This window comes from Heloderma suspectum, chromosome 2, assembly GCF_057233095.1.
Source record: "Heloderma suspectum isolate Gila_16-S chromosome 2, 16-S_ref, whole genome shotgun sequence".
NCBI lineage: Eukaryota > Metazoa > Chordata > Lepidosauria > Squamata > Helodermatidae > Heloderma > Heloderma suspectum.
This window is the reverse complement of record NC_139459.1, coordinates 171,580,376-171,603,183: the sequence shown is the minus strand read 5'-3', so window position 1 is coordinate 171,603,183 and position 22,808 is coordinate 171,580,376. Positions and strand designations below refer to the sequence as shown.

The 22,808-nt window shown below is 45.4% G+C and overlaps 1 protein-coding gene across 2 annotated transcripts in view; it reads right to left on the bottom strand.

Annotated features, from left to right (window-relative positions):
* The window catches only part of BGN (biglycan), a 49,145-nt gene that overhangs the window by 7,511 nt on the left and 18,826 nt on the right, over window positions 1–22,808 (bottom strand). For both annotated transcript variants that reach the window (XM_084836018.1, XM_084836019.1), the window contains 5 exons: window positions 11,389–11,645; window positions 8,911–9,023; window positions 7,104–7,317; window positions 6,297–6,407; window positions 4,234–4,327 (listed from right to left, as the gene is read on the bottom strand). In XM_084836018.1, coding sequence (XP_084692144.1) covers window positions 4,234–4,327; window positions 6,297–6,407; window positions 7,104–7,317; window positions 8,911–9,023; window positions 11,389–11,632 — 776 coding nt within the window. In that variant the 5' untranslated portion in view covers window positions 11,633–11,645. The remainder of the gene's footprint in view (window positions 1–4,233; window positions 4,328–6,296; window positions 6,408–7,103; window positions 7,318–8,910; window positions 9,024–11,388; window positions 11,646–22,808) is intronic.

The following is a 22,808-nucleotide window of genomic DNA, read 5'->3' as shown; positions in this document are numbered from 1 at the left end:
CCTGGCACCCTCCAGATGTATTGGACTACACCATCCATTATCATAGCTGGGGATGATAGTAATTGTAGTCTAAGCACATCTGGAGAGCACTGAGTTGAGGAAGATAGAGCCTGGAGCGCTGGAGCAGGAAAGTTTATCTTTTCTCTGGGCCAACTGACCCATCCCTGAAGCTGCTGTTTGTCCCATGGGGCAAAACATACAGGTCTCATGTAGGTATTCATATGTTTTGTCTTGCAGGGCAAAGAGCAACTTTGGGTGGTGATTTCATTGGGAAAACAGTGTGTGTGGTGGCAGGAAGGGTTAAACCCCTCTTTCCACGGTATTGCAGTCCCAATCCAAACCCTCAGCTGCTATTAACATTTTTTAAACCCTGGGAGATTCTGTTCATGGATCTCCTCTTGCATCACACCTTGTTTGGCCCAGGGATTCAGAACAGGAGCCAATCAGTGGGAGTCAAAGTTGGAGTAATTCCATTTTGCAGCAAGGAACTGCGTGTGTTTTTTTTAAATTTTGTTTTGTTTTTTAAACAATGTGGGTGACTAACTACAGGAATAGGCTATTGGGAGGGGGATCGGAAGCAGATTCTCCCTCTCTAACAGTTTCCCAAATCAAAACGTTTCAAGGAAAGAAGGAAATAGAATAACCTTACATTGAAAAGTTCCTGCTGCCTAACAAGTATGGCTCTTTTTCCCTCTAGTGGCTGCAGTCTGTATTGAAATTGAAAGGCAAGACTATTTAGGGATAGATGGATGACTTTTACACATGGTGTTGAGGTTATGTTTACGCTACAAATTTAAACCAGTTTCAAACCTGTTTGACTCCAACTGTCCCCATTTTCTTGTATCTTTCCCTGATAAAGCACTGTCTCTGTTTTGTCCCTATTCTATCCTTTGGGGAAATGTTAGCTTTCTAGAAGTGAAACTTCTGATTTGGGGACAGGAATGGAATTTGGGTGGATGCCACCTAGTATTTTAAAAGGTGATCCCAGTCTACCAAGCCATTATTATTATTGTTAGTCAGAATTTAAGTTTTTACTTGTTTTAGGTTCTCAGTGTTTAATGTTTTGTTAGATTAACAGAAAACAATAGGAATATTTAGAACATTGCATTTTGTTAGTGCAGGGCTTCCATCTTGTGGGATCTTCTTTGTTTTTCACTAGAACCCCAAAGTCCACTAATCAGAGCTAGGTGCAGTCGGGGAGCAGTGGAGTCAATAACCCACTACACCCCATGAGCCATATCCTGTATATAGAAATGCAAACCTACACCTGACTTATTACAGATCAGGGAGTCTAACACAGAACTCTCAAAGTGGCCAGTAGAGCTGAACAAAGACCCGGTCAAAGGAAATCAGTTAATATTCCCATTTTACAGATTAGGAATGTGTTGGCTAAGGGGTAAGAGATAATCACAAGGCTGCCAAAAGCAGACTGTTATTTTAACTTTCAGTTTTACTGGTTACTGTAATACTATTGTGAGTCAGAAGCCCTTGTCAATCAACTGCAAATACCCCAGAGATCTACCAGTTGGTCCCATTCTACCTTCTGCCCACCCTTCTACTAGTCTACTATTACTGTGTCTGTAAAATGGGTAGATTTGTCTAGCCTGTTTTCTAAAGATGGCCTAGAAAAAGTTATCTACTGTACACATGCTTAATTCCTTCTGAATATAGTACTGGTATGGATTGTTGAAGATCAACAGTAGTAGTCTCATATCATCTGTGGGGACCTACCTTCCTCTTGAGCTAGAATTCCACCACTGGTTGGGGTGGGATGGGATGGGGGGAGCTGCAACCCAGTCTTGCTCCTTACCCAGCAGTTGAAGACCAATACACACACCTAAACACAAAACGCCTTCCCATGTTCTATCCTCTCCCCCACAACTCCCTACATGAGCCTTCCCCAGCCCTCCAGATATTTTGAACTACAACTCTCATCTGCCTCAGCCAACATGGTCTCTGGTCAGGGATGGTAGGAATTGTAGTCCAAAACATCTGAAGGGCACACCAGGTTAGGGAAGGCTGCCCTATACAGATAAGTAAATGTTGCTGAATGTGTTTGGAGCTGCAGCCATTCTATAACCAAATGCATTGTAAAATTAAACTGTGTATTAAAAACATGCTTATCTTTTAAAAAAATCTAAGTTGTTACAATCGGTTTCATATCCAGCAAACGGAACAGAAGCTTTAACAATATGTAATGGGGTCAGGCAGTGATCCTTGCTGTGAGAAAAGGGCAGCCTTGTATTTTACAACTGGCCTGGTAGCCATGGGTGATTAGAATTCCATGCAGTGAGTATGTGGGCTGGTGGAGGAGGGACGGATTGCTCCTTCCCTCCTCTCCTAGCCTGCTTGGATTCCATGCCAGCTGCGGAGGAAGGAAAGCCTTTTCCTTCACAACCTGCATGGAAATGCAACAGACTGGCAGAGGGGGGGAAATTGATCGCTCTTTCCTCCACCAGTCTGCTTGGCAAGGGTTTTTTTTTTTACTAGACTGCTAAGAGGTAGCAGCCTGTATTTCTATGCTAGCCACAGAAGAGGGGGATTTCCTTGCTCTTGCAGGCAGCATGGAATTACAGGCTGCTACTAGTCTCTTAACAAGCTAGTAAAAGTTTTTGCAGGCCACTAACTTTTGCAGGCTTCTTTACAAGGCTGGAATGAGGGGTGTAATGCAAAACTTTGGCAGATGTGGTTTAAGGTTCATGGTCCCCAGTCAAGAAATCATGAGTACTATAGTTCTGTGAAGGGGTTGGGGGTATCTAACAAAGAATATTCAGCACTTCCAAATGAAATGAAACATAGTGAGACCCCCAACCAAGTTTCTTCCCATCTTTTAAACTGTGCAATACAGGCACAGAGCTGCCCCCAACATTCTTTCAGGGCTTCCCTCCAACATCTGGAAAATGAAACTTCCCTTGTTGTGCACATTAAATGAGTGAATAGCAGCCCCTAGTGAAGGTAAGAAGCAAATGACTGACGGTCATGAGAATGATTGGCAAGTGGCTACAGACATTCCAAAAATTCGGAAAAGTGTTGTCTTGATACATTTTTCTTTTCCATTTAGATAGTAACTGCTGATCTTTATTCTGCCTCCCTGACACACACACTCACACATGTGCGCACACACACAAACTGCTCTGCGTAAACCTACCTCCGAAACAGTATAATAATTTCAGAAATTTTGAACTCCGTATAATCTTAGTACAACTGGAACAAAAACATGGGATTGTGTTTTACTACAACAAAATATCAAAATGTGGAAGTTATGCTCCAAATAAAATAAAGAATGTATATATGCTGGGAATGAGGGATGGATTGTATCCCAGATACGGCTGTACATATAGTGGTAAAGCACTAGTTATACAAGAAACAGTATAGTGAAAAGACAGGCAGTTTAGTCCCAATACAGTCTGAGGCTATTTACTTCTGAAGAGGTGTGTGTGTGTAGGGGAGCAACCCTCACTTTTGCAGGAATTTCCCTTTTCCTAGATTACCTCCGTGTGATCACACACAAACACAAACAGCAGTCGCCTCTCCCTCACACACAGGGCACCCACATCTCACATAGGCCCCCCTTTAACTTATGCTGTTGCAAAAACTCTTCAAGAAATATAATGTCTAGCTACAACGTCCTTATGAGTAGATCGTGGAAACTTGCCTAGCCTGCTGTAAAGGAGCATCAGACTAGAAAGTTTTCCTGTGAGCAGACCCGCTGGTGAAGAAGCCAATCCCCATTCAAGGAAGGCTTTCCTTTAGGGGTGCCAGGTCTCAGGGGTTGACCACAACTTCCAGAGCTTTAGTCTTCTATTCCTCGTCCTCTGCCTCAAGGTTTCCAGGGGAAAGAATCAAAGAATGAGGAGCCAGAATCAATGGGCCCCCTACCTCAGTGGGTCTGCTTTCTCACCGCCATTGTCACCAGCTGCCCTTGCTCCTCCTCCTCTTTCTCGTCATTGACACCACTTGCTTGTGTGACAGGAAGACAGCCAGGGAGCAAGTAGCCAGTGGCATCTCCTGCTCCTCCTCTTTCACACCATCACTCTTGTCTGGGCCAGAGTGAGAGGCAGGTGAACAAGCAGGCTGCAGTGACAAAGAGGAGGAGTGAGCCCAGGGGGCTCATCAGTGGGCCCCTACTGGGGTGTGTGCCCTTGGCAGGTGCCCAATCAAGCCTATCCTTGACACCAGCCCTGACGTATCTGCACAGTCCTGGCAATAGAGTTATTTTATAATTCACACTACCTGTAGACTTTGGAGTAGCGTATCAGATCCTCTAATTCAATTGCCTGGATCTTGTTGTGGTCCAGATGTAGCTCGTTTAGTGTTTCAGGCAGATCTGGTTGGGGAAGATGTGCAAGAAGATACCCTTATTTCTATATCACTTTTCACCAGAGGTTCATAGTAGTTTACAACAATCAAAATGACAATAAAAGAAACAATATAATACACACACACACACACACACACACACACACAGAAAAACAGTACAGCAATCAAAATAAAATGGCATAGCAGTGGTTAATTCCCAAAGGCTAAATGAAACACAGTTTTTACTTGTCTGCAGGGAGGAGACTGTATGGATTTCTGCAGGAAGGGAGTTTCAGTAATTTTGAGGTTCATGTGTGTGTGTGTGGGTATGTATGTGTGTGTATGTATGTGTATATGTGTGAGTGTGTGTGTGTGTGTGTGTGTGTATGTATGTGTGTGTGTGTGTATGTATGTGTGTGTGTGTGTGTGTGTGTGTGTATATATATATATATATATATATATATATATATATATATAAAAATTCTTGGCCACCTTCCAGGCCAGAAGCCCCCCCAAGGCAGCTCACAGGAATAAAATACATAAAAACAGATAGAATATTAAAAATGATAAAAACAAACACAATAAAATAGCAATAAAAGCAACAATAAAAGCCAACAATAAAACCAGCAACAACAACAGCAATAACAGCAACCACAGCAGTCGTATCAAGAGAAGGCTACGGTGAAATAATACATTTTCAAGGCCTTCTTAAAAGCCTTGCAATGACGGAGCATAGTGGACCTCCAATGGCAACTTGTTCCAAAGGTGTGGGGCCACTGCAAAGAAGGCCATCTCACATGTGGTCACTCACCCAACTGCTCTCATGGGTGGGCATGTGAGAAGGGCCTCTCTTTTGATCTTAAAGTGTGGGCCGGCTGATATGGGTGAAGGCAGTCCTTCAAGTAACTTGGTCTCAAACCGTTTAAGGCTTTAAAGGTCAAAACCAGCACTTTAAATTGGGCCAAGAGACACATTGGTAACTAGTGCAGCTATAGAAAGGTAGATCTTATGTGTGTGGCTTGCTTCTTGGAGGCACAAACAGTCCCCCCCCCCCCAGCTGCTACAGCTGCCACACCAAGTTTGGTAGCCAGTGAAAGTCCTGCTGCACCGCCAGGCTGGAGTATCACCACCACGTCACTCACTGGGACCCTTCCAATGCTGGCAATGGCCGTGGATAACATAATCTCAGCCAGGGGTGGGCAGAAGGTAGGTTGGGGTCTACTGGTAGATCCCTGGGTGATTTGCAATAGATCAGCAAGGTTTCTGACTCCCACTTGTCTAACAATAACAACAACAAAGCTCCCAGCCCCGTTAGGTTGCTGTAAAAGAACACTTGGGGGTAACCCAGGGGTGGATTTTTGTGTGAAAGAAGTTGTCAGCTTGGTTCTGGTACCAAGCACAAATTCCTGGGCTGAGCAGATGTTCTGAGGTACCCTGTTCCTTAATTCATAGTGTCTCTCCACTCTCCCAAGCCAGTATTTTTCACATGGCTCCAGCTGGTGGAGTCTAGTAAAAAACAAAGTAGATCCTGAAAGCCTGAAGTCTGCCCACCCCTGATCTTGGCAGCAAGAGATGCTGTCACAACCCCTCCACTGGTGAATCCTATTGCTCCAACAGGTGCTGGAGGACCAGACTGCGATGCCTACTGTTCCCAGGCCTGCTCTGGTCACAGCTTCCTTTCCCATGCTGACCAGTCTTCCACAAGCCTCTCAGGGTCCAGATGTCTGCATTACTTTGGAATCAACTTCTTCCTTCCTTCCTACCTTGACAGCAAACTATTGTGCAGTGGCCAAACCCGGGCAAGGCGCAAGGCGCTATAAGTGTGCAACAAGCATTCTCTCTCACAACGACAGATTCTAATCCTAAATCAAACCATAAAAAGCCAGGACTGTATGCAATATTCTCATAGAGTTAATGTCCAGGAAGATGGTATCAATCGTTGAGAGAAGCCAGAAATTGCTATGACAAGGTAGTGGTGGGGAAGTCATGTACAGTACCTTTGGGTACACCTGTGAGCTTGGCTTCTGAGATTCTCAGGTAGTTCAACTTTAGGCCATCAAAGGCACCAGGTTCGAATCCACTGTTCTCCAGGGGATTGCCACCCATCTCTGCAAAGAGACACTGTGTCACATAGAATAATAGTATTCAGCCTTATAAGACCCAGACCCAACTTTAATCCCAAATTGCATCATGAGACGAAATTTTAAATTATCTACAGAAGAGATAGCAAACATTTCTGCTTATGACATGACATCCCCTATGACCCAGCTAAAAAAATACACATAACCTAATATGTTTGAGTGGTATTCTAGAACCTTGGAAGATGTAAACATGTCCCCAAAAATCCCGATGAACTATAGGCATGATCTAGGCAAAGTCAAGCACGTCCAAGTTCCAGTGGGAGAGATATATGGGTACACTTACCTTTCTCGTTGAAATTAATGGGCCACTCACCTTTGGATGGATTGTGCCTTTCATGAGTTAGCGAAGGGAGACAGTGAATGTGTTTGCACAGAACATTAAGCCAGCATGCAGCTCGTTACTGTGAATGAGCTGCACACTGGTACATACAACCCATTCACTCATGCTATGCTCTTACCACTCATGTGAGTAGGCAAACAAACAAGAAATGCACACTTTCATGTCAATGTCCAAACCTGAGATCCTGGTTTGCTGCTTCCAAACAAGCCAAGATTCGTAAGTCAACAACAAACTCTGGCTTGTTGCAATCCTAACTATGATCCTGAGCATGCCTACAGGAATAGCAGAGTGGGTATCAGTCCGGTAGAGTGCCTGTGTCTCACCAATGCAATTCATGTTGTTCAGCCCATTGAAGACATCCTTGGAGACTTTCTTGATTTTGTTGTCATGGATGCGAAGTTCAACCAAGGAATTGGGCAAGTTAGGAGGAATCTCTACCAGGTTGTTCTTGGAGATGTAGAGTTTCTGCAGCTTGTGCAGGGGGCTGAAGGCCTTAGGATGGATCTTGGAGATCTTATTGTTCACCAGTACCAGGGCCTGTAGCCACAGACACAGAAGGAGACCATATGATGGCAAGGTACAAACACAAACACAACAGGATGCAGTCCATCGTCCAGGTAGCTGTGCCAATTTCCAAAAGTGGGGAAGTGTGAAAGAAACAGACTTTCTGCAGTTCCAGAAAGGGATGTGCTAAGGAAGGGAACATGAGTGGGAAGTGGGCACATGCCTTGCCTATCAAAGGATCAGTCCACTGCATCTCCTGTTAAAGGATCTTAGGTAGCAGGCCTAGGAAAGATCCCTGCCTGTGACCCTGGGGAATGCTGCCAGTCAGGGGAGGCAATACTCGGCTAGATGACCCCATGGTTTGACTCAGTATAAGGCAGCTCCTTATACCTTTAAGAGTCGATTTGGGAGTGGGGAGACCTTAACTATTCCATTCTTGCAGTAAGGGGGGGGGTCTCTGGAGGAGGATCTGTGGAGGATGTTCTACGGAGAGATTGTAGACAAGTGTCAGGAGCGCCTTAGCTGCCTCTTGCAGTCCCCTCCAATAGCCAACTCAGGACACAGACAACAAGGATTCTTTCCAAGGCTTTATTCCATTATTCCTTTATGACTCTTTCAGATACTAATCACTAGCGACTAAGCAAGGAACAGTACTGGGGAAAGATAGCAGAGTAGCCTAAGCTCCAGGTAAGGCAGCTGGTCCCCGTTTGAAAGGAGAACCACGGGAAGACTCTGAACTTATGAGCTAGGGAGAGATTCTCCCTCTTCCCCTTGGGTCCTGGGGATGCGACCGCTGTTTGAGCACCAAACATGCGGAACGCCTCCTTTCGGCACCCTCCATCTGTCGTCGCTTCCTGTGTCTGCGCCGAGCGTCCAGCAAGCCCCCCTCCAGCACTCTCTCACTGCCAGGGTCACTATCTAACCCAGGAATGCTGGCAGGAGGAATCTCTCCCTGGTGCTGTGCCTGTGAGAGATGAGTGAGCTCCTCTCCCATGGATTGCTGTTCTTCCTCAGAATCAGAACTGCTCTGGGGCTCTATCGGCTCAGTTTCCACCCTGACAACAAGAGACCCACCAGCGTGAAAAATGCACAGAGAAAGTTAGGAGAAGGAGATGGAGGCAATGCTATCTCACTTAAAATGTGCTTTAGGGCAGAGGTGAACAGAAGATAGTTATCCAGATGTTTTAGACTTCAGCTCCCAGAAGCTCCTGCCAACATGGCTGATGGGCAGAAATGCTGGGCGATGAAGTCCCAAACATCTGGAGATCTACTTTCTGCCCAACTCTAGGGAGTGGAAGACATGGAGGTCTCTCAGCAGGAAAGCAGGATAGAGAAGAAAGCCAGGTACTCAAAACCACATTGCCCAATCTGGAAACCCTGTTCCTAATCCCTGATCTGCAAGAGGGAAACAGGTTGTAATTAGTGAAGGCCATGCGTGCCCCTGAGGCACACATTCATCTTTTAATTCACGTTTTCCAAGGTTGTTCAGCCCTGGCACAACAAACAGGTTCAGTGGCTAAGCCTGGGTGAACCCTCACAAAAAGCTTAACCTGTTGGCTATCCTGTCTCTTTGACAAGAGGGGCCATGGAGAGAGGCTGAGAGGAAGCAGTTTTCATGATACATACATATAGACGATGCAGCCCCTTAAAGTCATCTTTGCGCAGCTCAGTAATCTGGTTATTCTGCAGATCCAACAATGTGGTGTCTGGCGAGATCTCCTTAGGCACCTCCTTGAGACCTGGATAAAGCAGGTAAAGATGGGTGGATGCAGAGACAGGTTAGGACTGGTTAACTAGGGTGGGTTAAATCATGGTGGGTGTTAAACAGCTGGCAAGGTTGAGCTAGGATTGGGCCAAGAGTGACAGGGGACTCCTGCACTTTTAATAACTGTGCAGAAGAGGTAACTTCAGTGGGTGCAGGTTGTCATGCAAAATACAGCTGCTGAAACCCCCTCTTCTACAATCTACACCAGCCCTCCCAACCTCATACACTTCAGATGTGTTGGACTACAACTTCCAACATGCTGGGAGTTATAATCCAACACATCTGGAAGGACACCAGGTTGGGGAATGCTGATTTATGCTATTAAAGGTGCAGAAGCCCCTTATCCCCTTTTACATCTGGCCATCCTAACCCTAACCCACAACCAATGTAGCTATGCCATGGTTTCTACTATCAACACACAGCTTCTGAACAATGACAAACAATATTCAATGCCTTTTTTTTTTTTTACAATTTGTTAGTCACTTTAAAAAGATCTTTCTATTCACATTTCTTTTACAGATCCTAAATCTGAGTGACAGGCTGATTAGAAAAAAGGACTGGCATTTTACTCTCTCTTTGACCTCCAAACTGCTATTTGGCAAAATCTCCAATAGAGGGGAATAGAGTACTGTAAATGTATTACAGCTGCCTGCTGCCTGCAGGATGCAGAACACAGGATAGCTGAAGAGGACAGTGGTAGCTGTCACACCTCTGTGTTTCTGTGCTCCTTTTTCCTGGTTAGTTTCTACCATAACAGAATGTGCAATGTGATGTCGCCATGCTGTGGATTTCTACACTTCCATAAGCCAACGATGTGAGGCAGTGACGCCATGATAGCATCACATCTGGTAGAATAAGAATGGGCAACTTGTGGCGCTCCCTTAATCCCAGCTGTGTTGGGGTCTCACAGAATTTACTCAGGGTAAAGCAGGGCTTGGCAACCTGGTGCCCTCCAAATGCTTTGGATCACAACTCTCTTGATCCTTTATCATTAGGATTAGGGGAGCGGAAAGTGCTGTTTTAGAAAGTTAGCACTGCCCACCAGTCAGGCTGACCTCTGCTTGCCATTACCCAGGGGTCCCCAACACAGCATCATGGGCACCATGGCACCCGCAGGGCCCTCCAACGGCACTCACGAAGAGGACCCCAGTGTGGCAAAGAGAGAATAGCTGCATGATGCCTGCCAATCGTTAGTGCTAGGAACCAGCCATCTGGTAGGACCGTTTAAAAAAAAAAAGTATGAAAATCAGGTACAGGATACTGCTACTGGTTAATGAAAAAAACGTGGATGAGGAAGAAGTGCTTAGATTTTCCCTGCCAGCCTGTTTTCCATTCAAATTTGCATATTGATTACATATATTGATTGCATGTAGGCCACTCCAGGTGCCTTTTTGGCTGAGAGGGATAAAATACTTGAAATAAAATATAAATAAATAAATACTGCCCCCTCCAAACAGCTTTTCCCACCACAGGGGGAAAAGACACAATGTGCCAGTTTGGTGTAATGGTTTGAGCATTACACTGGGACTCACTCGGCCATGAAGCTGACTAGGTGACTTTGGGCCAGTCACTGACTCTCAGCCTCACCTACCTCACAGGGTTGTTGTGAGGATAAAATGGAGAGGAGGATGAGGACCATGTAAGCCACCTTGGGATCCTTGCCAGAGGAATAAAGGCGGGATATAAATGTAGTCATCATCATCATCTCCATATCTTTTTCCTTACTGGATGGAAAACAGCTTGTGGGAGCAGGGTTGAGAAGAAAACAGCCTGAAGGGAAAGGGAAAGTGAGCTTTTGCTTTTGGGCAGTATGGAAATGGAATGAATGAATGAATGAATGAATATTATGCATTCCCTTCTCCCATCACTGCAATCTCCCCTGACTGCAGTTTTTCTCCCCTGACTGCAGTTTTGTTTTTAAGAAAGTCAGAGGAAATTTCACACAACAGCATCTCCACATGTCGTTTGCTCCCTTGGGTCTGCAATAGTAGCGCAGAGAAGCGGACTGCTCCATACAACTGCAGGAGGGGGCTATTGCCCTCATGCCCTGGCTGTGGGCTTCTTATGGGCCATTGTGGGAAACAGGATGCTGAACTAGAGAGGCCTTTAGTCTGATCCAGCAGGGCTCTCCTTATGTTCTCAAACATTTCAAAAGGATGTTAGCTCAGGTTCTTAAGCAATCATTTTCAGGGGAATGCTTTAAACGCTTTTGTCGTCTCTGTTTACCTTATCCACACTTTGAACGTCTATTCACAGAATCCAGATCTCCAGAATGAATCCCAGATCACAGCCTTGTTCTGCTGCTCCAGCCCCTCCCCCCAGCACACACACACACTCACCCAAGTCAGAACATTGCACCACCCTTAGGTGGCAATGGCAGCCGAACGGACAGAGGCCCGGGTAGAAGGGAACACTTTCCTCGGACTCAGACCCTCCCGAAACAGGGAAGATCCCTGAAGCTTCTTCCTCTTCTTGGACATTGGGGTCGTCCATGGAGAAGTCCCAGAAGCCTCTCTGCACAAACGGAAGGTCACTGCTCACCAGTCCCAGGAGGGGCATCAGCAGGAGAAGGTGTTCCATCATGGGGGCTGCCAGGCTAAGATATGAGCGACAATGGGGTGGGGGGTAGAGAGGCAGAGGTCAGGCAGGCTGTGCTGCGAGGGGACCTGAAGATGTGACCCCATGTTCCATTGCACAGACACTTTGCCCATGGCCTAGCTCCGATACTGGAAGTGTGTGCCTCTGTGTGTGTGTGTGTGTGTGTGTGTGTGTATATATATATATAATGGTACAGGGGTGTAAAGATGGGAGAGAAGGGAGGATTCAGCTTGGGATGTTAAAAGGTAGACTTCCTGTCCTACCCCCCCACTCACACACACAAACACACACACACACACACACACACAGATTATTTGTGACCACACACAGATAATTTGTGACCTTTCCCCACACACATCCAACCTGAGGATAGCCCTCAGGAGGGGGTTATGCCCTAGGCAAGTCAAGGGTGTCTGATGAATAACAATGCTTAGTGGTTGTGAGGTAGTGCTTTAATTCAGTAATCCTTCCTACTACTCCATACGGTTGTGTGCATCCCCACATTGAAGGTTGGGGTGGGATGAGGGAGTAAGAAAACAGAGGCTTATTTAAAATACCTATTACATTTATATCCCCACCCCCACCCCATTTTAACCACCTACCCCAATGTTATCTTCACAATAACCCTGTAAGATAAGTTGAGAATGGGGCTGTTTACACAACATGCTAACCCAGACTCAGTGGTTCAGTGTGCACTGTTGTTGAACCATGCATTGTTGCTGAACTGTGGGTTAGCGTGTTGTCTGAACCCAGAACATTTTTGACAGGGTAGCTTGTTAACCATGCAGCATGGCTTGTTAACCACCCTGAACAACCCAACAACAAACCATGGGTTCTCAAGCTGGCTTCTTCGAGAAAAATAAGCCACACTGCATGGAAAATGTCCTGGCTTCAGACAATATGCTAACCCACGGTTCAACAACAACTGATGCTCAATCACTGAGTGTGGGTTGGCATATTGTGTGAACCCAGTCAGTGAGTAACTGACACAAGGTAACCTGGTGAACATCATGGCTGAGTAAGGATCCAAACCCAGGTCTCTCTGGTCCTAATCTCTCCAATCCAGATTGCCCAAATCTGGTGCCCTCCAGATGTGATGGACTGCAACTCCCATCATCCCCAGGCAACATGGCCAATAGCTTACCTATGACCACTTAGTAAGTCCATAGTTGAGGCAACATTTGAACTAGGCACTTCACTCCCTAACACTTCACAGCTCATACTGTTAGTGACTTCATTATGTCAGGAAGGTGGGAGGAGATGGAAAAAGCAGCACTGATCAACCACAAGGCACTGATGATGAATAAGTAACAGCAGGAAGTGTGTGTGAGTGAGTGTGTGTGTGTGTGTGTGTGTGAGAGAGAGAGAGAGGGGGAGAGAGAGAGAGAGTGTAGCCACTGCACAACTGATTGTGCAACCCAGAGCTTTTAAATCCCTGCCCAGAAGGGCTGGATTAACAGCCTGGCTCCCTGCCCAGGGCCCTAGGCCACCAGAGCTGTGTCAGGCCCTCCACTACTCGCAGCTGCTTTTGCTGTCCTCCATTCAGTCCGGGATTCAGATGGAACTGGCCAGCAAGCAGCTGTAACATTGCTCCTCTGAGGATGCCAACTGCTTCTGCCAAGACTTGTTTGGAAACTGATTGCAAAGAAAACATATATGGGTGGCAGCAGGGAACCTCCTGGGCGGGTCAAGGGACATCTGCTGGGGAAGCCTTCCTCAACCTGGCACCCTCCCAATGTGTCAGACTACAGCTCCCATCACCCCAAGCCATGTCTGGCTGAGGATAATGGGAGTTAGACTACAAATGTGTCAATTTGGAGAGTGCCTTGTTGGGGGAGGCTGGAGTGCAGGTTCTTGCTTATTTCAATTCATAGCCTACCATACACCAAAAGGAAGGCAGTATGGTTTGTTTGTTTGTTTGCTTATTTTTATATCCTGCCTTTTTTCCTGCAAGGAACCCAAGGTGGCTTACATGATCCTCCTCCTCTCCATTTTATCCAAAGGGATTATCTCTCCTTGCTTTGGGGACACTGGAACATAAAGTGCCTCTTGTCCCTACTCCAGGCTTCTTACACACTGCCAGACAGTTGTTTCTCCTTGCATCTAGAGCCTCTCATTGCTTTGTGCCTTCCATTTTCCACCTCTGGTTTGTGGTCACAGGCACTGTCTTTTGATTAAAGGATCTCATATTTTTTGTATATGTAACTGAAATAATGCGGTTTCAGTTTACTACTGGTTACATTTGTTCCTCTTTGTGACTCTTACATCAGGGATTTTGCCATAAGAAGAACAATCTCAGCAGCAATTCTTTAACCGTCATCTTCAGCTTCACTTCTCCCACATCCAAGCAGCCATTAAGCAGGTTTTCCTCTCTGTAGCGGCTGCTAAAAGGTTTGCGCCATACTGTGGTGACCTAACCTCACATCTGGCCTACAACATCTGTAACATCTGCCTTGGTGGCCTTCCCTGCTGTTCTGTGGCATCTCCCCTCTCCAGTCAGTTCAGGATGCTAAACTAATCTTTCCCCCCCTTTTAACTATGACCACATTAATTCTCTCCTCATATCCTAACAATGGCTCCCAGTCAAGGTTCTAGTCCTCATGATGAAACATGTTTCCAACTGATGCCAGGCACCATTTCCTACCACACCCCCTCCTCTGCCTCCTTCTCCCCATGCCTTACTTTTAGAGCAGGGGTAGACAATGTGGTGCCCGTGGGCACAGGTGTGCCCTCGGACACCTTTCTTGGCACCCACTGAAGTGCCCTACCCCTCTTTTTATTTCTATTTTTTTTAAGTGACAGCATATCTTACTGGCAGCTGGGATTACTGCCTGTGAGGGCACCTAGCTGCTCCCATCTTCTTTTTCCATGAATGCCACATGTGGGGCTCAGAGACATTATTTGGAAATGAAGATGGGAGGAGGCTGCAGGCTGATGCTTTCATCTGCAGCACGCCCATTTTGTGGTGGTGCCCAGGACAGTTTCTCAAATTGCCCAATGTACCCAAAAATCCAACACGTTTGCCTACCCGTTTTAGAGCATTCGTACAGAGAGGTTGACATTGATCTAGCATACCTGTAGAGCCACCTAACAGACTGTGCATCTTCATAATGATAAACATAGAATAAGCGAAATGAAGATGTGGGGTAAAGGAGAAACTGTGCTATTTTAAGGATCAATGACATATGAATTTGGGTTGTAGTCCAACACACCTGGAGGGCACCGAGGTGGAGAAAGCTGCTCTGAGAGGACTCTGTTTTCATAGTATTGTTTTCATAGTATCTTGTAGTACCTGGATTAGGATAGCTCAGTGGTGGCACATGTTTTGCATGCAGAAGATCTCTGTTTTCATCCTTGCTGGCATCCCCAGTTTAAAAAAGGATTGGGTAGCTGGGTGAAGTAAAAGACCCTGCCTGAAGCCCCCGAAAGCCACTGCCAGTCAGAGCAGAGAATTCAGGGCTAGATGGAGAAATAGTCAGACCTCGTACAAGGCAGCTTCCCATTTTCCTGTCTCATCAAATTATGCCTGTGCTTTGTTCTGATTTTTAAAAAATGTTGTGTGGATATATGTCCACTCAGTGCCTAATTGGCAAATGGGTGGAATATAAACAATTGAAATCCTACCTTCATCTCACCCGCCTCTCCATTTCACTCTCTACTCCCTGTTGCCAGTCCCTGAAAAACCTTGTTCTTTACCCCAGGCATGTAGGCTGCAAGCCCTCTGGGTGGGAACCATGTCACTTCTTTGTTCCATACAGTGCATAATGTACCAATGGCTATTAATCGTTTTAGTATTGTGATTTGGAGAGCTTTGTACGTTATGTGTGCAGGGGCTACCAAAGGCATTTCGGTGCCCACCAAAAAAGACCTTCAATGGCACACATACTCCTTCCACCACTTAAAATGGGATCCGATCAACTCTCCTGCACATTGAAATGAGTAGAAGCTGCACAAGAGCACTCCTGTTCATTTCAGTGGGGCATATATGGGAGAAACCCCTGGTGAATTGGGTGTCTCATTGGTCAGAGCTGTCTGACCTGCACTGTGCTGTCTTCAATTCCACCTGTGTGCATCAAAGTGAGAGAGAGACAGAGGAAAGTGTAGCGATGTAGTGATGGCCACCAATTTGGATAGCTTTAAAAGGGGGGTGGACAAATTCTTGGAGGAAAAGACTATCAATGGCTGGAGGGTGCTGTTGTGCTCATGCCCTGCTTGTGGGTTCCTGGTTGACAGCTGCTGGGCCACTGTGTAAACAGAATGCTGGACTAGATGGACCCTTGGTCTGATCCAGCAGGGCTCTTATGTTCTTATGAGAGTGCCAGATCCCCTCCATCAGCTCTGTTGGTTCTAACAGGGCCCAAGCATAGGAAGAGGTGCACCTTACCAAGGCCTGGAGATTTGTGGGGAGGGGGCTGGCCCAGGCTGCAGCCCCACTAGCATAACGGGGGAGAAATTGAGGCTAAATTGTAGTTCATACTTGATGATATTTAGGGAAACTTTTTTCCTTTTATGTATATACCTAGCGTCCAGATCAGGGGCCCCCAACCTTTTTGGACCCATGGGCACATTGGGGAATTTGAGACCATGCTCTGGGCGCCACAAAATGCCTAATCAGGGATCATTTGGCATTTACCTTTTGGCATTTACCTTTCATATCTATGGATCTTAGGCTGCGGCCTATTCAGCAAAAACTTTTTTTCCATGTCTATTGGACAGCGCGACATCGCTTTAATAAGGGAAAGTCAAATTCAGCTAATTGCTGGCAGTGCAGTACAGTGAATGCTTCTTTTAAACGTATGTTTTGGCCAAGTCCAATAGTTGCTTCATTTTGGGAGGAGGTTATTACACATGTAAATTTTGTATTGGAACAGTTTTTAATATTCATTGATGTGAAATTATTTCCTTGCTTCATGGAAATTAACAAACAGGCAGCGGAAATGCATCCTCTGCACCCTTTTGACAGCTAAAAGACTGATATTACAACATTGGAAGGATAAAAACTCACCTCTTGTAATGCAATGGATTGAGGACCTTACAACGCTTTCAATATTTGAATGGGCGGCATATAGACACCACCTTCAAATGGATACTTATTCGGATGTTTGGTCAATTTTTGTTGAAACCCATGGATAATTGCTAAAGTGTTGTATGCATTTCATACAAACCTATGTATGTATATTTTAAAAATGGGGGAAAGTATTTTTTTAATGTACCCCAATAATTGGGTGCCTGCAGGTGCCACTGGAGGTGCACGAGGGTGCCATGTTGGGGACCCTTGGTCCAGATCATCTGAGATTTGCTGGAACCAATCGCAGTGTTGGACTAGAACAAGAAACACTGGTTGAGGCCCTTTCTGAAACAGAGAGGATATGCTTGTACAGTTAAACTAGGACTTGTAGTTTGAGAGACAGCAAGATTGCACAAGTTATTTCTGCATAGGCAAAAACAGTGGGATGGGGAAAGCACCATAATAATCAGGGGGACATTGATCCCAGGTACAGTTGGACCTATTGCTGCTGGTAGGATTTAGAGAGAGATGTCTGGTTAAAAAATTTAAATACAAATCAGGCAACAAGATACAAATCAGTTAGGAAGTTAGAAGAGGAAACTAAAAAAAAAGCTAAAGCACACCAATCAATCTTCTAGTTTTTCAAAGCAGACAAAGCCTTTCTGCAGTCCGGCTCAGGCCCCCAGCTGGGGAAGCAGATGAAGAAAAACAAGATGAACATGATTTCAGTATAGACACCTGTCTCTGTGGCAATTTGATAATGAAGAAAAGCTGCCAGATGAAGCATGCAACTCCAATCTAATGCTTTCAAAAGACGGGTAATATCACCATTAGCACCATTAATTCATGATTTATAATGAAAAAGGCCAGAAAAAAAGTTTTAAAGTGAATTATAAAATGTTTGTAGTCACATTAATACCAACCAAAAGTTATCAAATAGTCAGCAAGTTTTTTTGAGACCCTTACTCAGGCTGGATAGTTAAGTTAAATACAAACAGGAAAAAATAAGGTTGTGGAGGCTTGGGGCACTGTAGAAAAGCCTGAGTGTGGGCCATGGTGTAATTTCAGAAATGTAGAAAATGTAATTTCAGAATTAAAATAGAGACTTTTCTTTTGTGACTCATGAAATTGTATGTATGGGATGGAATTGTAGCATGTGCCTCTGTGTGAGTGTGTGTGTGTATGTGTGTGTGTGTGGCAGGGAGGAGGCCCATGTTACAAACTGGGCCCCCAAAATGATGTTTGAGCCAGATACCAACTGTTCCTTTCCTCCCAGAGCTATCTCCATCAGCAGCCATTCCAGCTGGTAATTATAGAACCATTAAGTAACTTCATGTAAGTCATGGGTGACCGACTTCAGTCTTGCATGGTCTACACTTTTATTTTTTTTAATGTTTTAACTAGACTCCTTATAGTACACCAAAGTGTTTTAAAATTACAAAGGATAGTTTTAAACACATTTTAAAGGTGAGAGGCAGGGTGCATCCATACAGACTTAGGGAGCCACCCTCACTCTTGTTTTGTTCTCAGCATCTTCCCTGCAGGATCAAACTTGGGAGAAACTGGTTCTACTAGATTCCCGCAGAATCCAGCTGTGACCAGCTGTTTGGCTGGCCCTTGTGCCATCATGAATCCCCCTCCCCACACAGCAGCTTTCAAGTTAAAAAAAAAAAGGATTTGGTTTTAAACACATACATATGGTGCCAAACAAACATTTAATTGGATACACTCGCATGTTTCTTGGGGAAGAAAAGGTGGGCAGGCCTCCTGAATTATGGGAAAAGGGGTGAAGATGAAGAGGAAAAGGAAATTAGTGTGGCATTCAGAGGCACTCATGTGTCATCTCACTCTGGAGAGGAAAAAACAAATCTCTTGTTTGTATATACATCTGGATGCACCTGTAGTAAGGTATATAGATTAGGGTACACGACTAGAGGCAATGAAAGGAAGAACCGAAAACTATGCAGGGCACAAAGGATACACACAGTCACACATACACACACACACACACACACACACACACAATTCTGAAGATGCATACCATATCTGTTTCTCTCTCTGATAAGTTCTCATATATTTTACAATCATCAGGTCTAGTAACTTGCTTTTAAAAAATGAATGCTGAAATTCTCAAGCGTCTGCACAACATATAGATCCTGCTGAATGATTTGCTTGTTTGGCTACTTTACCATTATCCTGTATTCCACAACTGGGACAATCTTCTGTGATAGCTTTAATGTTGAATGGCATTGCAACCAGTTACTTCCAAAGTAGCCTGGGTTAGAGCAGTGGAGTAGGACCCAGTCATACGCTATCAACCAGAGCTGGGCAACTTGTGACCCTCCAGATGCTTTAGCCTAGAACTCCCATGATTTCTCACCATTGGCTTTGCTGACTAGGGCTAAAAGGCCAAAACATCTGGAGGGCCACACGTTGTCACCCCTGCTATAAACAGTGCTGATAGATAGATAGATAGATAGATAGACAGACAGACAGACAGACAGACAGACAGACAGACACAGTGTTTGCTACAGCAAACAGTATACAGGGATAAAATATAGATGATTGCCCCTGCATGTATCTGTCCAAGTCTGATATGGCAGGGGCACCCTGCAGACAGATGCATGATGGGCCATCTATCCATGTTTTGCCCCTGCCTACTGTTTCCGAATTGCAAGCAATCAGCACTGTTTATAGCTACATGAGTTTATAGATAACTAGCAACAAATATATAGTAACTTTGCCTGGGTTCTGGTAGCAAGCAGGCGTCCTGTAATTGCTTGGAGCTCAGGAGAGCAGGGCTGTAATTTAGCAGTTATTTTAGCCTGCCTGCAGGCCTGTAATGGTCAGAGAGAGACCCATCCCTTGCCCCCCAGAGTGTCCCTGAGGGATTCTTTGGGCTGTACTGCTGTGGACAGGAAAAGTAGGGAACCCGCTATAGGTTTAGTTGGCATTTTCTTTCTTTCTTTCTTTCTTTCTTTCTTTCTTTCTTTCTTTCTCTCTCTCTCTCTCCACGTCCTACTCCCTGTGAGTTGTTCGCCCGGGTCTTTAGATGTGGAAAATTGTAGTAAGACATGGGCTTCCAGATGGCAGTGCCTGAAGAGGTGAAATCATCGTGACTCACTTGTTACAGGACCGCCATCCCTCTCTTACTGTAAAGAGGCGGTACTCCTGTGAGCTGATGTCATACAGTGAGCTTAGTGTGCGAAGTCCCTCCACCATGGAACAGGAGTTGCCTGCTTTCGATTTCAAGGATTTCGGACCCCACATAGGCAAAGCTGGGTGGTGTGTGTGTGTGTGTGTGTGTGAGAGAGAGAGAGAGAGAGAGAGAGAGAAAGAGAGAGAGAGACAGAATGGTGAGGCAAGTGTCAGGTGAAGCCAGGGCAGCCCTTAAGCTGCGGGGGGGGGGGGGAGGCGGTGTTCCCAGACTGAGGGCTTCTAGAGCTAAGGATCACAAGGCACTGCACACCTATTTTCTTCCTTAGCGGATTACCTGCAGTAAAAGAAAAAGATGGAAGAAGAGGTGGGGGGAACACAAGAGGGTTACAAATGGAAGATGAGAACATCTAGACCCGCTATAAAATTCCGTAAAAGAGGCAGGGCAATTGCACACTAAAAGCCTTGTTTTGAGGCACCCTGAGTTGAAAATAATCCTTCAATGTCATACTTGGCATATCTACATTTTTAAAAGTCTGTTTTATGTTTTAAGTATGTCATAGTTCCCCCTGCCCCGCAATGAATCCTGGGGAACGTGGTTTTGTGAGGGTCCTTCTGTTAGAGACCTCTAGTCGAACTGAAGTACATCCTTCAGTACTGGAGACAGAAAGTACCTTTAATGAGGAAAACCACCATTAGCACCTGCTCTTACATATACATACCACTTTCATTGAGTAGGTTGTTCAGCCCAGCAGACTACCAGAATGTATGGCTCCTAGTGAAAGGCCATGTTTTCCCTAGCTCAGGGTCCTAGATTCCATCAGGTGCCCCCTCCCAATATTACCATGACTCATACGCAGGTCTGAATCTATGCTGCAGTTCTGCACAGGTACAGAATGTGACAGCCTGTGCTTCTTGAAAATCTCAGCTTTCAGACCTATTCGAGTTTCTAGCGGCAGGGGGGGTGTCTGTTGGGGCCACATTTCCTGTCAGGGGCCACGTGTGCTGGCAGAGGGTTTTTGAGCTAACACCTCTCTACTGTTGAATCTCTGCTCCCCCCCCCCCCCCGACACATGCCTTTCTGCAGCAGTGTTATTTTCTTTTATTTTTTGCATTGTGGGCATTAGGTGCAACCCAAGACAGTAAAAGTTTCTGTACAGAAGGCAGGGCAACACATGGTCTCAAAGTTTCCTGGAAGTCCTTCATTCACAACCTGGAAGCTCTTCTTCTTAATCCTAGGTGTGTGGGGAATTTGGGTTGTGTGACTGCGCAGTGCTCAAAGGCACTCTTTGCTTTGCCCTAGTGCTCTCTCCTAGCCATGAACACAAATCCTAAGGCTAAACCTTGGCTCAGATGGAGCATGGCACACTGAGGATGTGATGTGACCAGCAACGCAGGAGGAAAGGGCTCCTGTTCCTTCAGTAATGGTGTAAAAGTTTGCAGCATTTCTCACCACAGCACAAGCTCTGTCTCCTAAGAGTCCCTCTTCTACATGGCTTTTAAAGACAAAGGACACCTCTCCTCCTGGGCAGCTGGTCACCCAAGGGACACATTTCTGTTCCCACTCCCCTTTTGCTTTATTTCTAAATCTTACCATGTGGAAATCAAACCACTTAATTCTTTTCATTCAGTTCAGGCGTAGTGACTACAGTTGTTATGGTTCAGTTCCAGTTATAGTCAATAAAGGTTCAGAAACAAGAATGTGACTGGAACAGATTCGGTTCTGGTTCACATGTGAAAACTAAGTTGCAACCAAGCTACAAGTTACAGGGAGATGCATAAACACTGCCAGTCCACACCCCTCCTGCATCTCCCCAATCATGGTTAGTTGGAGGAAAAAAGAGGAAAGTCGTCACCAAAATAAGAGGAAACGCAATATGTTGATTGATATGTATAGATGCAAATTTAGGCATAATCATTATATGAGCAAAGGGCTGGATGCACCTGAGCTCATCTGATTTCGGAAGCCAAGCAGGGTCAGCCCTGGTTAATACGTGGATGGGAGACCACCTGGGACTCAGGCTTCCTGCATTGAGCAGGGGGTTGGACTCAATGGTCTTGTAGGCCCCTTCCAACCCTATGAGTCTATGTTTTTAAATACAGATACAGTCCATCTCACCATAGTGGGGAAGACTGTCACCAGGCGACCTGCGTGCCTGTGCAGTCTGCTCTCCAGGTGCTAAGTGCTGATGGGAGATTTCAAGGCTCTTCCCTTCTTTATCTTTAAACCATACTTGGGGGGGACAACCCTTCAAATAGAGGATGTCTTTAAAGAGAGGACTGTCCTCTGGCAGTCCTTCAAATAGAGGACTATCCTCTGTAGAGTAGAACACGCACGTGCGCGCACGCACACACGCACACACCACTCATCACATTAGTGTTTCCATGCCCCCTGATCTGCTTAATTGGTTGTTTCTACTAGGATGATGGCTAAACACTGAGATATCACAATCAGACATTTTTTTCATCTCCACATTACCAGGGGCGATGCACAGGCATGTTCTTGCAATGTGTGGTTGGGCCTTAAATAGGATTCAGATTACAGTGCTGATATGCAAGGTGGGTTGAAACAGTTAATGAGTCTAATTTGTTACAACAGCCTACAAGCTTTTCTACATGAGGCATTTATTGTGTGCTGGTGATTCCTTACTCACAATTGTTTACAGGTTCTTTAGACAATGTCGTGATCCTCCAGTTTCGCTTCTGGTTTTTCAGAGCATTTTCCAGAGTTTTTTTTAGAATGGGGAAAATGGGGTATCATTTCTGAAAGCGTTGTTTCTACTTATGTATTTGTGCTATTTCACTATAGTAGAGCTCCACCTAGAGGTTATGTAGCAGAAAGGCAGGAAAGGAAATGCTCTTTGTGTAGAGCTCAGATCTCAATTCTATGACAAAACCGAAAGTAGATACAGCAATTAACAGCCTCGTGTACAAAAGCTCTAACTGTCATTGAAGTGGCAAACCACTGTCTAAGGGCTAGGTTGCATATGATGTTAA